Genomic DNA, 16,640 nt, shown 5'->3' with positions numbered 1-16,640 from the left:
AAAGGAGGGGGTTATTCTCAAAGGTAAGAAACACGAGAGGAGGAGCCAATTTCCAGGAGAGAAATGAAGAGGTCAGTGTAGTCCTGGTGACAGATGCCTGTCACTTCCCGGTGGGGTGGGGAACATCGAGGAAGCAGCTGGCTATGGGAGTCTGGCGTCGGTGGGGTGGCGTCTAGAGAGAGAAATTTGGGAGTCATCACCATATATTTGGTTTCAAAGCCAGGGGTTTGGGTGAAGCAGAGCCTAACACACAGTGTGTGCTCACTGTCTGTCCTTCCTGGGTGGAGGACAGAAGGGATTCCAGCGGGGAGAGCATGGAGCAAGCAGGACCTGAGCCTTTGAAAGATGGGTAGAGTCTTAACCGTCATCATTAAGGGGAAACATAGCCAAGAAGGGGCAGAAATCAGCAGGGAGGAGAAGAGCAGTGCACGTGCAGAAGATTGGGACTCACAGGACAACTGAGGCGTGGGGTCCTGAGGTGGTAAGGAGGAGCCTGGGGACTCGGGCTACGAGCCTGGGGACTCGGGCTGCAACCCTGGCGTCTGTAGCCTCAGCTTCTGTGTTCAGGGGTGAAGAGGAATCCTCTGGAGATCTATGAGCAGAATTTTTTAAATAATTCAATTCAAGCACTCCTTTTGTAAGATGAATAAAGGGTGCAGAAGTATATATATTTGAAGTATATAAAAGTGGGGATTTGATAAACCAGACAGAAAACTATTATAATAATCTATATTTGGCTGAAAAGATGGAAGTATTTTTTTAACTCACCAGATTAAGGTACATTTTGGAAATATCAAACGTACTAGAGACAGGATCAAGTCCTGAAAAAGCCCAGCCTTTTCTTCCATTCAGGAGACCCTGTTCCTCTGCGTAGTAACTCTGCTTGAGATAAATGACTGGATGTTCTCACCCGCGGTTTCATCTGTGAATCAGAGTGCAGGCGAGTCCGTCTCTAGTTCCTAGTGAAGTATATATGATTTTTGCTAAAGGCTGTATTGCTTCATAAAGTGATTCTGACATGTTAAACTAGGAAGTGGAGATTTTCCTTTATGTCAAAATTCTGTTGCCACAGTCACCCTCCTTTTTGGTAATATTCCAAGTGTTAGACTTTTGTGACTCGCTACAATTTGAGGCCTGAAGAAACAAGAGTCACCAAAACATTACTTTTAGCAGATTAGATGTTCTTTATGTCTAAAGCATTTTTGCTTTATAAATAAAATACCAATTCTTTCTTACAGAGACATGTGACACAGTCTGGGGGTAATCGTAAATTCAAGTGCACTGAGTGTGGAAAAGCTTTCAAATACAAACACCATCTGAAAGAGCACTTAAGAATCCACAGCGGTAAATATCTGTTTCCTTTGTCTACTTTGAATATCATAGCAATTATGGTAATAAGTTAATATTACATGTGATCTACACACATGATTAGAAACTTTTTGCTTTTCTTTTAGGATAAACACTTATGTGGAGAAATTTTCTGCTCATAAATGGTATTTTATTGGAAGCTTAATCTTTGGCTAAAGTATACCAAGTTAATAGGACATACTCCAAATTTCCGAATCAGAATACAGCATGTTCTAACAAGACATCCAATCTGAAAACACTTTAGCTTTCCAATGAATGTTAATTTCATTGCCTCTTTTGCAAAGTTAACAAGGGAATGAGGGATTTCCCTGGTGGTCCAGTGGTTCCAGCACAGGGAGTGCAGGTTCGATCCCTGGTCGGGGAGCTAGGATCCCACATGCTGTGCAGCGCCGCCAAAAAAAACAACAACAAACAATGGAATGATAAAGAGTACAGAGGTACGGTGTGCACAAGGGAAGGAGGAGAGATGAAGGAGATAAAGACGGTCTTTACATGAGAGAAGTAGAAATGGAACTCAAGACAGGAAGTGGCACGGGTGCTTTGGGGTCAGCAAGAGAGGGCAGCACAGCGGGGCGGGAACGACGATTTAAAGGAAAATGTGCTCCCCCCTCCTCTCACCCTTCTGTTCTACACTATTCATTGTCTACAGCTTTACGTACAAAATGCACACTACTATATGGTAAAAATACTATGTCTATTTTAGAAAGTTATAAACAAATTTCTTTGGAGGCTCTGCTTACACGAAAGCTATCAAGAAAATGTAGAAAGCATCCCACATCGCATTATGAACTCTGTTCATCTGATTAATTCTGATATGTTAAGATTAAATAATTTTAATGAGAAACAACTGCTGGCTAACAAGTGAGAAAATATGGGTATCTGCACATGCTTATTTGGTGAAAATTATTGTACTGACCGTTAGATTTTACAAAGATTGTCCTGCAAAAAAAGTACGGTTGGGCGGCTTTGTGAGGGCTGGTTGGTGATGTCTGTATTTTATTTGGGAACTGCATTTCCAGAAGTTGTGCTGAATTGCTCATTGAGGGTTTAAAACTGTTAAAGTTACCAGCTGAAAATGCTCCAACCAGGATTCACACAAATACGTTTTTTTGTTTTTACACATTGTTTCTGGAAGGTAAAGGTTGTCTTTTGGAACCTGCAACAGGATCCTATTTCTTAGCTCCTGTACTGTTGAACAGTTTTCATCAATTTTATATATATGTGTGTGTTTTTATAATGGGTATTTTTCCTCTTGTACCACTGTCCTCTTTTTCCAGCTTTATTGAGATATAATTGATATACAGCACTGTGTAAGTTTAAGGTATACAGCATGATGTGACTTACATACGTCATGAAATTATTATCACCGTAAGTTTAGTGAACATCTGTCATCTCTTACACATGCAAAATTAGAGAAATAGAAAAAAAATATTTTTGTTGTGATGAGATCTAAGATTTGCTTTCTTAACTGTTACATATAACATGCAGCAGTGTTAATTATGATTATCATGTTGTATTATATTCCTAGCACACTGCATCCCTAGTTCTTATAACTATTTATCTTGTACATTTGACCACCTTCATCCAGCTCCTCCTCCCTCAGCAGCCTGCCCCTGGTAACCACAAATGTGATCTCTGAGTTTGTTTGTTTTTGAAGTATAATTAAGCTACAACACTATGGTAGCTTCTGTTATACGACATTGTTATTCAACATTTCTATACATTTCAAAATGATCACCACAAGAAGTCCTATTACACTGGGTCACCACACAGAGATAGCACACAGCTACTGACTGTATTCCCCACACTGTGCATTTCATACTCCTGACTCGTTTGTTTTGAAACTGAAAGTTCATACCTCTTAATCTCCCTCCCTCATTTCTTTCCTCCCCCCACCCCTCTCCCCTCTGACCACCACCTGTTTATTTGTTTTATGTTTGCTCATTTTTTAGACTCCACATATAAGTGACATCATACAGTATTTGTTTTTGTCTGACTTCTTTCACTTAGCATAATGATGGAACCTGTAGTTCCATCCAAATGTCCAAATTTCATTCCTTTTTGTGGCTGAGTAATATTCCATTGTATATATGTACCACATCTTCTTTATCCATTCATCTATTGATAGGCACTTAGGTTGCTACTTTATCTTGGCTATTGTAAATAATGCTTCATCGAACATAAGGGCGCATATATCTTTTCTGATTAGTGCTTTTGTTTTCTTCGTATAAATACCCAAAACCAGAATTTCTGGATTGTAAGGTAGTTCTATTTTTAATTTGTTGAAAAGTCTCCATACTGTTCTCCATAGTGGCTGCACCAATTTACAATCCCACCAACAGTGGCCTAGGGTTCCCTTTTCTCCACACCCTTGCCAATACTTTCTATCTGTTGTCTTTTTTATAATGGCCATTCTGATAGGTATATGGTGATATCTCATTATGGTTTTGATTTGCATTTCCCTGGTGATTACTGATGTTGGGCATCTTTTCATGTGCATCTTGGCCATCTATATGTCTTTTTTGGATAAATGTCTGTTAAGATCCTCTGCCCATTTTTAATTCGGTTGTTTTTTTCTTTTGATTTTGAGTTGTATGAGTTCATTGTGTATTTTGCATATTAACCCCTTATTGGTTATATCATTTGCAAATATCCTCTCCCATTCAGTAGGTGACCTTTTCATTTTGTTCATAGTTTCCTTCTCTGTACAAAAGGTTTTTGGTTTGATGTAGTCCCATTTGTTTATTTTTGTTTTTGTTTCCCTTTCCTGAGGAGACATATCCAAAAAAATATTACTAAGATTGATGTCAAAGAGCTTACTGCATATGTTTTCTTCTGGAAGTTTTATGGTTTTAGGTCTTACATTTAAATCTTAATACATTTTGAATTTATTTTTGTGCATGGTGTGATAAAATAGTCCAGTTTGATTCTTTTGCGTGTAGCTGTCCAGTTTTCCCAGCACCATTTACTGAAGGGGCTATCTTTTCCCTACTGTATTTTCTTCCCTCCTTTGTCATAGATTAATTGCCCTTATACATGTGAGTTCATTTCTGGGATCTCTGTTCTGTTTCATTGGTCTATGAGTCTGTTTTTGTGCCAGTACCATGCTTTTTGATGACTGTATCTTTGTAGTATAGTTTGAAATTGGGGCATGTGATATACCTCCAGATTTGTTCTTCTTTCCCAAGATTGTTTTAGCTATTCATACAAATTTTAGAGTTACTTGTTATAGTTCTGTGAAAAATGCCCTTGGTATTTTGATAGGGATTACATTGAATCTGTAGACTGCCTTGGGTAGTACAGTCTTCCAATTCATGGACATGGTACCTCTTTCCATCTGTTTGTGTTTTCCATCTGTTTGTGTTGTCCTCACTTTCTTTCATCAGTGTGTTATAGTTTTCAAGTACAGGTCTTTTCCCTCCTTAGGTAGGTTTATTCCTAGGTATTTTATTCTTTTTGATGCAACTATAAAGGGCATTGTTTCCTTAATTCCTCTTTCCAATAGTTTGTTGTTAGTGTATAGAAATTCAACAGATTTGTGTACATTAATTTTGTATCCTGAAACTTCACAGAATTCCTTGATGAGCTCTAGTAGTTTTGTAGTGGCATCTTTAGGATTTTCTACATATGGTATCATGTCATCTGCAAACAGTGACAGTTTAAGTTTCTTTTCAGTTTGGATTCTTTTATTTATTTTTCTTGTTTGACTGCTGTGGCAAGGACTTTCAATACTTTGTTGAATAAAAGTGACAAGAGTAAGTAGCCTTGTCTTGTTCCTGATCTTAGAGGAAATACTTTCAGCTTTTCACCATTGAGTATGACGTTAGCTGTGGACTTGTCATATATTGCCATTATTATGTTGAGGTACGTTCCCTCTGTATCCACTTCATTGAGAGTTTATCACAAATGGATATTAAATTTCATCAGAAGCTTTTTCTGAATCTGTTGAGATCATATGGTTTTTACTCTTCAATTTGTCAATGTGGTGTATCACACTGATTGATTTACGGATATTGAACCATCCTTGCATCCCTGGGATAAATCCTGCCTGATCATGGTATACATGGTCCTTTTAATGTATTGTTGGATTTGGTTTACTAATATTTTGTTAAGGAGTTTTGCATCTCTATTCATCTGTGATACTGCAATTTCCTTTTTTGTAGTGTCTTTGTCAGATTTTGTTATCAGGATTATGCTGGCCTTGTAGAATGAGTTCAGAAGCAATCCTTATTCTGCATTTTCTTGAAATAGTTTGGGAAGGCTAGGTGTTACATCATTAATATATTTTTAATAACCTCCCTTCTTACCAGAAATGATTTGAAGTTGTTGATAGAGATATAGCTAATTCAAGGGAGTTTTTTAATGTTGAAATTGGAGTAATATAGCTTAGAGTAAGAGTCACATACAAAATAAGTGTCATATGGTTCTATTGAAGTCATATAGGAAGATTTATCAGATCTGTAGATGATACGCAGTTGGGAAGCACACATCATGCCAAACATTAAAATATAAGTCTAGAAACAAGAAGTTGATATTTAATCATAAATTCTCCTTTGATATTCAAAAATCAGTCTCAATCATTAGTAAGTAGGGAGCTAGTATCTGTAGTACCTGCAGAGAAACTTTAGGAGTTTGGATGGTCAAGAGTTTTGTATAAGCTAACAGTATGCTGCTGCTTTAAAAGATAAGGCAAATGTAGGCCACATCGTGGACCACACACTCCCACTGTGCTTTGCTCCCCATTCATTATGTATTTATGTCTCTTATTCTTAAAATTATTTAATATGAGGCTTGTACACCTGCAATACAACAAAACAAAATTGTTAAACATCTAAGGAAAACAGTTAAGAAAGTAAGACAGGCATGAAGTAAACATCAGAGGGGGAAAAAAGGGATACTGTGAATTCCTTGGCACGTGCTAGGAGAGACCACAAATTAGACCCTAAGGTTTAGGAAGTAAGAAAACTACAATTAGTAACCAAGATCCAGAGTGTCTGTAAGTAAAAAGAATCAGTTGCCAGAAAAAGCACAACTCTTCCTGATACTAATAAGTCCATAGAGAAAGTTGTTCCGTGAAGCACCATTAAGAAGAAAGAACAAAAGTATAATTGATATCATCCTCAGAAATAGCCTTAAAATACTACAGCAGAGAATTTGATAGTGTTTTCTCTCTAAAATAAGATTCTTCAGTAGAGGCCAGGATATTTCACCAAAGTGCAATTCAGAAAAAGCATTGCCGCAGGGTGCCCGGTGGATACCGTTCAAGCCTACAGCTCCCTGATGGTCTGGTTTATTCCAAGGGGAGATTTCGAGCAGGGCTACTCAGTGTCATCCCAGATACATACAAAAACTGGGGGTAAGCATTTGGAAACTGTTATACCAAGACAGGTCTCTGACAATTTCATTGTATTTTATACAATATTGGTCCATAAGAGATTGGGGAAAAATTTTAATGAAAAAAAAATGACCCTTCACCACAGATAGTTTTGGAAGCACAGTTTAAAGTGTCTAATAATGAATGAACTGCATATCCTTCAGGAGACCTTGGTAATTTTTTTCCTTGGCTGAGTTTTTAAAAGGCATGGAGGGTCGGGGTCCCAGAATATATGCCCTAAAATCGCCCGGACTGTTGCTCTCTTCTGATACCCATGAAATGAATCCTGTGCAGAGACGGGTTCACCCAGTCATGTGAACTTTGCATGTGGGTGAGAACTGAGCTGTGAGGCAAAGGCCACCACACCTGAACACAGAGGGTGTGCAAGAGAGCCCCTGCACCTGGGCTGGGATCCTGAGTTTGTTCCACAGCCTTGTAGTCGTTTTAGCCTGGAAAACTTTTATAGGAGGTGCAGTCAAACACCCAGCTCAGCCATTAAAAAAAGTCAGTGTTCACTGCACATCTACTTTGAGCAGGACAACATCCTGATATAACCTGCAGGGCTTAGTAGTTACCACGCTAGCCTAGGCTAAGTTGGGTGATGTACTTCAGCTACAAGCCATAAAGCTATAAAGTTAGAAACAAGGGTTTTTCTAACAGACTTAGTGACTGCGGCTTTATAATGGTCCTACACACTTTCTGTGTAGCGATGGTGAAATATCCGGGTGATGCCCAATAACAATAATGATAACTAGCACTTCCTGGACACTTAAGTATGCACAGCCACACTCTAGTCATTTACGTGCGTTATGTCACGTGGTTCTCACATTAACCCTGTGACGTAAATGCTGCTGTTTCCTCTTTTGTCACTGATGAGGAAAATGGGGGTTCAGAGCGCTTAGTTAGCGTGTCACTGTCACTCAGCTGCGGCATGGCAAAGCAGGGGCTCTGATGCTGTACCCGCTGCACTCTTCCACTTTCATGTGTGTAAAGATAGAAATAGTCTGTATTACAGATGCTTACTTTCCTAGTGAGCAAGAGAACAAGCATGTAGCTCATCTAAAAACGTCATCAAATAATTAAGAATGTTAAAAATAAGAGTGATACTAGGACATATCCCTTGTTTTACCCCCACTGGAAATTTTTATCTGATGCATTTTGAGTATTGAATCATATTTCAGGCATCCCATTGGAAAGATATTGATAAACTGGAGAATTTCCAGAGGTGAGTTAACAAGCGGGTAAGGGTTCTGAAAACCATGTCCCACTAGGAATGTTTGAAAGACCTGGATATGTTTAACCTACACAAGGGAAATTGAAGAATACACGTGACAGCTCTTCATCAATTCAAGAGACTGGCTTGTAGAAGAAAAGTTAGACCAATTCCATGTGGCGTCAGAAGCAAACTAGTATGGGGAAGTAGGCATTCTAACAAGCTGACTGTGGCTTAGTGCTGAACCTCTGTCTCGTTATTTTGCTGGAATCACTAACATTGCTTGAGAGCACACAGAGTTTTATTGTATCATCTCAGATAACTGCTACAACAATGCAGCAAGGATGTACCTACAGTTATTTATGCACCAAAACACTGAGGCTTGGAAAGGTTAGGACAGTAGTATGTGACAGAGCCAGAATCTGAACCCAGGTCCATGGTCCTTAGCAGAGCCAGACTAGACTGTCTTCCACAGAGCTGTCCAGCAGCAGTAGCCTCCTTTTAATAAAGCAGGGTAAGCAGGGATGAGCCAATGTCAAGGATGATATAAAGTGAACTCTTCATTGAGAAGGGGCTGTAGAGAAGGCTTACTAGATTCCTTCCAGTTCTGCTTTCTTAGAAATAAATTTCTGAGAAAATATAATTTACTTGTTTCAAACTTTACAACATTGAAGTTACGTTACTAGTGGAGCTTACATTGACTTTCTTGCTGTTTTTCTTTTAATTATTAAAAAGAATGGGGGAGATAGAGTTTTATTTTGCTCCTGAGTAGATAATCAGCATCACCACATTTCATAAGTTTACAATTAGCCATTCGTTCATCCAAAAAAGGTTTTAAAGAGCATCTCTGTGACCTGCACTGTAACAGATGCAGGAGAGTAAACGGCACACGAGACCCGGAGTTTGCTACCTCCCTGAAACTGGGCGTCGGTAACCTTTAAATTATAAATTGATGAACTATAACTATAAATTAAAGCTAAAATTAAAAAATTAGGTTGTATGAAAATATTGCATTTAACTCAGTGCATCTCAAAATTTTCTGTCAAAGTATCCCTATTGGCCAAGAAGAATAAATGCCTTGTACCCTTGAAGCAACTCAAAGGAGGCCATTGCAAGCAGGAAGCTTGTTTGTTTTTTTCCTAACATTTCACGTAGATGTTGCATTTGTGCAACATAGTATGATCTGTGTTTTAAAATAAAAAAAATGTTTTAAATTATCATAACCACTGGCACTAAAACTGAAACTCCAAGATGCTTTCCATACCCAGTGGAACACTGCCTTAGACATCCAGAAGTACATACATGCCAGTTTAATAAGCCAAGGCTTACAACAATACCTTGTATTTAAAGATTTCTTCACATTGAAAAAGATCTTTTCAGGTAAATGTATGGATACAGGAAGGATAGATACTCACATGACTCATATAGTTAAGGACAGGCGTTCGTACATGTTAAGCCTTATGTGAGATTTACTTTTCTTTCCTCTAATATTAATTCCTCCTACAGATGGTTAAGTAGAATAAAATATAGAAAATTACATAGGTTGGTGAGACAAGATAAGAAAAAAATTGCTTGAAGGGGTTGAGTGTAATGTTTTGGTATTGGAGAATGATTTGAACTTCTGAAAGTTAGCAGGAATATTATACACATCTGCTGAGGAGATTCTCTTACTGGTTAGCACATAGTTCAGACTGACGTTTTACTGGTGTTTGTGACATTTATGGAGGTTTTGAACTTAAAGTGATGATTCTAAGTAAAATTATATCACAGACATACATGGTAACCCCTTTTTAAATTGATACTGCTTGTTTCAGGGAAAATGTGGATTTGTAAAAATTTACAAATGTAATTTTTTGTTGTTGTTTAGGAGAGAAGCCATATGAATGCCCAAACTGCAAGAAACGTTTTTCCCATTCTGGTTCCTACAGCTCACACATAAGCAGTAAGAAATGTATCAGCCTGATGCCTGTGAACGGGCGACCGAGAACAGGGCTCAAGACCTCGCAGTGTTCCTCACCATCGCTCTCAGCCTCCCCAGGCAGCCCCACGCGACCACAGATACGGCAGAAGATAGAGAACAAGCCCCTCCAAGAACAACTTTCCGTAAACCAAATCAAAACTGAACCTGTGGATTACGAGTTCAAACCCATAGTGGTTGCTTCAGGAATCAACTGTTCAACCCCTCTGCAGAATGGGGTTTTCAGTGGTGGTGGCCCCTTGCAGGCAACCAGTTCTCCTCAGGGTGTGGTGCAGGCCGTTGTTCTGCCAACGGTGGGTTTGGTGTCCCCCATCAGTATCAATCTAAGTGATATTCAGAATGTACTTAAAGTGGCAGTAGATGGTAATGTAATCCGGCAGGTTTTGGAGAATAATCAAGCCAGTCTTGCATCCAAAGAACAAGAAACAATCAGTGCTTCATCCATCCAGCAAGGTGGCCATTCGGTGATCTCAGCCATCAGTCTTCCTCTGGTTGATCAAGATGGAACAACCAAAATCATCATTAACTACAGTCTTGAACAACCTAGCCAACTGCAAGTTGTTCCTCAGAATTTAAAAAAAGAAAATCCGGTCCCCACCAACAGTTGCAAAAGTGAGAAGTTACCAGAAGATCTTACTGTTAAATCTGAGAAGGACAAAAGCTTTGAAGGAGGGGGGAATGACAGCACTTGCCTCCTGTGTGATGACTGTCCAGGGGACATCAGCGCACTTCCGGAGCTAAAGCACTATGACCTGAAGCAGCCCGCCCAGCCCCCTGCACCCCCCGCACCAGAGGCTGCCATGCCCGAGGCCTCTGCTCCGTCGGGGTCCGGAGATGGCAGCTTGTCACCCAGTCAGCCACCTTTAAAGAACCTCTTGTCTCTTCTGAAGGCGTACTATGCTTTGAATGCACAGCCAAGTGCGGAAGAGCTCTCAAAAATTGCTGACTCAGTGAACCTACCACTGGATGTAGTGAAAAAGTGGTTTGAAAAGATGCAGGCTGGACAGGTTTCAGTGCAGGCTTCTGAACCATCTTCTCCTGAACCTGGCAAAGCCAGCGTCCCTGCGAAAAACGATGATCAGCCTCAACCCACAAATGCAGATGAATCCCAGGACAGCACAAGAAATCTCCAGAGTCCTGTGAAGATAACTGACTCTCCTGTGTTACCGGTGGGCTCAGCTGTCAACGGTTCCAGAAGCAGCGCGTCCTCCCCATCCCCCCTCAACCTCTCCTCCTCCAGAAACGCACAGGGTTACTCATACCCGGCAGAAGGGGCACAGGAAGAGCCACAAGTCGAACCTCTTGATCTTTCACTACCAAAGCAACAGGGAGAGTTATTGGAAAGGTCAACTATCACTAGTGTTTACCAGAACAGTGTTTATTCTGTCCAGGAAGAACCCTTGAACTTGTCTTGTGCAAAAAAGGAGCCACAAAAGGACAGTTGTGTTACAGACTCAGAACCAGTTGTAAATGTAATCCCACCAAGTGCCAACCCCATAAATATTGCTATACCTACAGTCACTGCCCAGTTACCCACGATCGTGGCCATCGCTGACCAGAACAGCGTTCCGTGCTTGCGAGCGCTGGCGGCCAACAAGCAGACCATCCTGATCCCCCAGGTCGCGTACACCTACTCGACCGCAGTCAGCCCCGTGGTCCAGGAAGCACCCTTGAAGGTTGTCCAGCCCAACGGAAATCAGGTAATAAAAGCTCCCACCCTCGACCTACTGGTCAAGTGCTAGTATGCCTTATTTCAGTGAACTTTTCTAATAAAAATCAGTCACGAGAGAGCCAAGCAGCTAGTTAAGCTGTCATTTTTGAAAGGAAAGAGATAGATGAATGTGTACCTCTGCTGCTGAGGCCTCCTGTCTCCACTTGTTGACTAATCCAGGGTGTACTTTTCCACTGCAGTTTTAAGTGTTATTCTGCTGAGGAAAGGGTCAGTGAGTCTCGGCTAAAGACTGACTGTTTGAAACTAGAGACGGAAGAGGAACGTAAAATGGGAGTGCTCGCTAATCGGACCTCTGTTTTTAGCATTAGGTTCCCAAAACTCATAATTCAAGTTTCTGCCTTGATTATGATCATTAGTAAATGAAAATCTGTTCACAGACATTTCACAGCAGGCAAACTTAGATATCACTTTTTATGTGTTAACACTAACAAAAGTTAAGTATATAAAGAATCCGTCTAGTGAATTTCCTGGTAGCTTTATAAGCTGTAAACCTAACGTTCAGTCATAATAATATATGAGGAAATACAGTTGTGAATCTATGTTTGCATTTTCCTCTTTAACGCCCCCAAATCCATGATATGCAGATAGAGCCACTTTGGGTGGTGGTTGTGTGTCTCACTGTCTGGGCTTTTTCTGTGTCACTTACCTTGATATCTGTTTTTTTCCATCAATTTCTGATTGAATCAAATGAATACTAGAGATAAATTTAACCTTTTTTTCCAAATATCTGCTAAAATAATTACAGCATTCTGTTCAACTGTGTTTTGCTGCTTTTTTCCCCTTAAGTATTACTACCATTGGGCTTCCCATAATTGTGATGACTCTTGAAAAAGTTTTCATGTGGCTAAATTTTTCCCTAAATCTAAATTTTGGGTGTATAAAACACTATTCACACCTTTGAATAATAAACAGGGAATCACAAACACTTCAGTTAATCATCCAACTAGATCAGATAACACTGAAAATAGAGTCCCTTTAGCACCATCAGCAGCTCACAAATGGCAGAAAAATATTGGCACCTCTCCTGCCTTACAGAGCTGTAAGGAATGTGGAAAATCTTTGAACTTGTAGAAAACTTGTGAGTTTAGGATGGAAGACTTCAGGAAAGACACAGGATCTTAGGGGCCCAATCCTACTACAGGCTCCCTGAAGAGTTATTCTACCCTACAGGAGGCCCAAAGTTTTCTCCCAAACCCTAACCCCAAACTCTAAAGATTCACTCTCTAGCAGGTATTCTTGTTTGAAAATACAGACCCTCCTGCATGGTTTTTCCACGTTGCTCCTTAGAAAAGTGATAGAGTATTCTTTTCAAGGAGACAATGGAGTTTAGTTCACAAAACTCTCAGGTTCGGGAAGATACAATTTAAAGACCACTTTTAAAAAAACAGAATCTTAATTTTTGCTTAGTGAAACCCAGAATGAAAAAATGAAGGTAAGCAATGCAGTTAGAAATTCGTGATTATTTAGCAAACTTGTAAGTTAAAAATTTCTCATAAATGAATGATTCATATGGAACTAAGTAACTTGTGTTACTGCTGTGTTTTATATTCTTTCTTTTTAGCCTCCTTTCTTTCCAGTGACCCTAGGTTTTTGCTGCGGCTGTGACTGTAGTGCCCCCTCATTTTTGTCTGTGTCAGCCTCCACCTGTCACCCAACCCTTCGCTGGGAGCCTGCTTTGGTCAATTTGTTGAAAGTATAAATCAAAGTAGTTCCTTAACCTGTGCTTTTATTTATGTCTCTTGTTTATCTTGTAATTTTAAATGAAATTTTCCTCCTTTTTTTCCTTAGGATGAAAGGCAAGACACTAGCTCAGAAGGCGTATCAAATGTAGAAGATCAGAACGACTCTGATTCCACGCCACCCAAAAAGAAAATGCGGAAGACAGAAAATGGAATGTATGCTTGTGATTTGTGTGATAAGATATTCCAAAAGAGTAGCTCTCTGTTGAGACATAAATATGAACACACAGGTATGTATATTAATGAACCTGGCAGTTTTGGAAAAATGAATTTATAACCATTTCTATAACCTGAAGCACCCCAAAGCCTGTCAGCCTAATGCCATTTTATTTCATAGCTGTGCCCTGATTTTCAGGTAAAAGACCTCACGAGTGCGGCATCTGCAAAAAGGCATTTAAACACAAGCATCACCTGATCGAGCACATGCGCTTGCATTCCGGAGAGAAGCCCTACCAGTGCGACAAGTGTGGGAAGCGCTTCTCCCACTCGGGCTCGTACTCCCAGCACATGAACCACCGCTACTCCTACTGCAAGAGGGAGGCCGAGGAGCGGGAGCCGGAGCCAGGGGTCGCAGGCCCGGGGGTCCCGCCCGAGCACCACGCGGGGGCCCGCACGTCCCCATCGCAGGGCGACTCGGACGAGAGGGAGAGCTCGACGCGGGAGGAGGATGAGGACAGCGACAAGGAGGAGGAGGAGGAGGAGGAGGAGAGGGAGATGGAGGACCTGCAGGAGGAAAAGGAAAGTGGAGAACCGCAAGGGGAGGAGGAGGAGGAGGAGATGGAGGAGGATGTGGAGGAGGAGGAGGAAGAGGAGGAGGAGATGGAGGAGGAGGAAGAGGAGCACGAGGGGGAAGGAGCAAAAACTGAAGGTGCGAGGGAGGGGGCAGGAGCTGGAAGCCAAGCCTGCAGCTTAGAACACAAAGTCAGTGAGGGCAGCAAGCAGGTGTCTGAAGAGAAGACAAATGAAGCCTAATAGTTTTTCTAGAAAGAAAGAAAATTCTAATTGGTAATGAAGTTTGTTCTATATTATACATGCTTTTCATGGAAACACAGTAACCTGTATACTGTGATTTCTGTTCACTACTGTGTAAAGTAAAAATTTAAAAAAATACAAAATACAAAAAAAAAAAAAAAACCACACAAAAAAAAATCCGGGTGTGCCTGAACCTCAGACCTAGTAATTTTTCATTCATTTTTCAAAGTTAGGAACAAGTCTGTAACATGAAGCAGATTAGAAAACTTAATGACTCGGAAAGCAAAGATGTACCAGGTGAAAGGAAACTGATGACTTAGGTGGGCATGTGGCATTGCTTCGCTTTATCAGTGTTATCACTCTTATGTTGGTTTATTCTTAAGCTGTACAATTGGGAGAAATTTTATAATTTTTTATTGGTAAACATATGCTAAATCCGCTTCAGTATTTTATTATGTTTTTTAAAATGTGAGAACTTCTGCACTACAAAATTCCCTTCACGAAGAAGTATAATGCAGTCCCCAACCGTGCTAACTACCTTTTCTAAATTCAATCTAGAAGGTAGGAATTTCTAATATTTAGATGTCATAGTAGAGCGTATTCTCATTTAAAGTGTATCGTTAGCCTTAAGAAAGCAGCTGATAGAAGAGCTGAAGTTTCTTACTCATGTGATTTAAAATGGAGTTGAAAAGATTGCCGTTGAGTTCTGATTGCAGGGACTAACAGTGTTGATACTGGGGAGGACAGCAGAGTCGTCAGAATCAGTGTTCGTGATTGTGTTTGAGTACGTGGTAAACCAATATGAAGGATGTGATATGAAGCTGTGTGTCTCCTTTGGCCTTAAGCAAGACCTGTGTGCTGTAAGTGCCATTTATCAGTATTTTCAAGGCTCTGACCAGCCTCCGTTTGTGCGTGGCCTACAATAACTAGCATTTGTTGATCTGTTTCTTGTATCGAAATTCCAAAACAAAATTTAAAACCACTGACTCTGTCAGAGAAGCCAAACACTGGGACGTTTCACCCTTTAATTCCTCAGTATTCATTTTGCGTGAATTGACTTTCAGAATTTCTCTACAGAAATGAAAGGGACATTTTCTAATCTGCTTTTATCCATGTGCGTGCATTTCAGACATGGACCTGCCATTGTTATTCGGCTCATAACTGTTTCCAAATGTTAGTTATTATGGACCCAGTTTATTAACAACATTAGCTGATTTTTACCTATCAGTATTATTTTATTTCTTTTAGTTTATAGATCTGTGCAACATTTTTGTACTGTATGTCTTCAAACCTGGCAGTATTAATACCCTTCTTACTGACATATGTACTTTTAGTTTTAGAAAACTTTTATATTTATGTGTCTTATTTTTATATTTCTTTATTTATTACACAGTGTAGTGTATAATACTGTAGTTTGTATTAATACAATAATATATTTTAGTATGAAAATTTGGAAAGTTGATAAGATTTAAAGTAGAGATGCAATTGGTTCTCTTGCATTGAGATTTGATTTAACAGTGTTATGTTAACATTTATACTTGCCTTGGACTGTAGAACAGAATTTAAATGGGAATGTATTAGTTTTACAACTACAATCAAGTCATTTTACCTTTACCCAGTTTTTAATATAAAACTCTTAAATTTTGAAACTCACTGTGTGACTGACTAATAGCATGATGCTCTGCGGTGTGACTAAGAGATGAGTCTAACCATAAACCTCTCATTTCCTTAGGAAGCCAAATTAGGATAACCTGATATAAACAGTGTTGGGAACAACGTTTAACATTTTGTGCCAATTTGTTCCTGTATTCATGTATGTAAGTTACAAATCTGACTCTTCATTTTTAAGTTCCTTGTTACACCATGGTCATTTTCTAGTTTTTTACCAGACTCCCCCCATCTCACAATAAAATGCATCAACAAGCCTGACTTGCTGTCATTCTTTTAATCAAGATTTTTCTTTGAAAAACTCTGAAATGGGGTGTTCCACTGTCATCCTGCGCTTGGTTTATCTTGTGCTGAGTTTGGGTAAACTAAATGGTATAGACATTCCCCACTAAGTCATGAATTTCCCTGCGGCTAGGTGTTCCTGGGAAGGTCAGAAGTGACAACTACCAGCCTCCTCGGAGCTGACTTCCTCTCCCCGAAACTCTTGCCCCCTCGCTCCCAATCCTGTGGCCTCGCACTCTTAAGGGAGCCTGGGTTTAGGTGCCTGTCCTCTGGGCTCCCACAGCCCCTGTACCTTCCTCGTCTCAGCCCTTACG

General features: G+C 40.0%; 1 protein-coding gene across 4 annotated transcripts in view; it reads left to right on the top strand.

Moving 5' to 3' along the window:
• ZEB1 (zinc finger E-box binding homeobox 1) overlaps nucleotides 1-16,305 on the top strand; it is a 199,725-nt gene extending 183,420 nt beyond the window's left edge. For all 4 annotated transcript variants that reach the window (XM_057731302.1, XM_057731301.1, XM_057731304.1 and 1 more), the window contains exons 6-9: nucleotides 1,239-1,344; nucleotides 9,823-11,633; nucleotides 13,454-13,634; nucleotides 13,760-16,305. In XM_057731302.1, coding sequence (XP_057587285.1) covers nucleotides 1,239-1,344; nucleotides 9,823-11,633; nucleotides 13,454-13,634; nucleotides 13,760-14,376 — 2,715 coding nt within the window. In that variant the 3' untranslated portion in view covers nucleotides 14,377-16,305. The remainder of the gene's footprint in view (nucleotides 1-1,238; nucleotides 1,345-9,822; nucleotides 11,634-13,453; nucleotides 13,635-13,759) is intronic.
• The last annotated feature ends 335 nt before the right edge of the window (nucleotides 16,306-16,640 follow it).

This window comes from Hippopotamus amphibius, chromosome 4, assembly GCF_030028045.1.
Source record: "Hippopotamus amphibius kiboko isolate mHipAmp2 chromosome 4, mHipAmp2.hap2, whole genome shotgun sequence".
In the NCBI taxonomy this organism is placed as follows: domain Eukaryota; kingdom Metazoa; phylum Chordata; class Mammalia; order Artiodactyla; family Hippopotamidae; genus Hippopotamus; species Hippopotamus amphibius.
The sequence above is the reverse complement of the archived record's forward strand: the minus strand, read 5'-3'. Positions and strand labels throughout refer to the sequence as shown.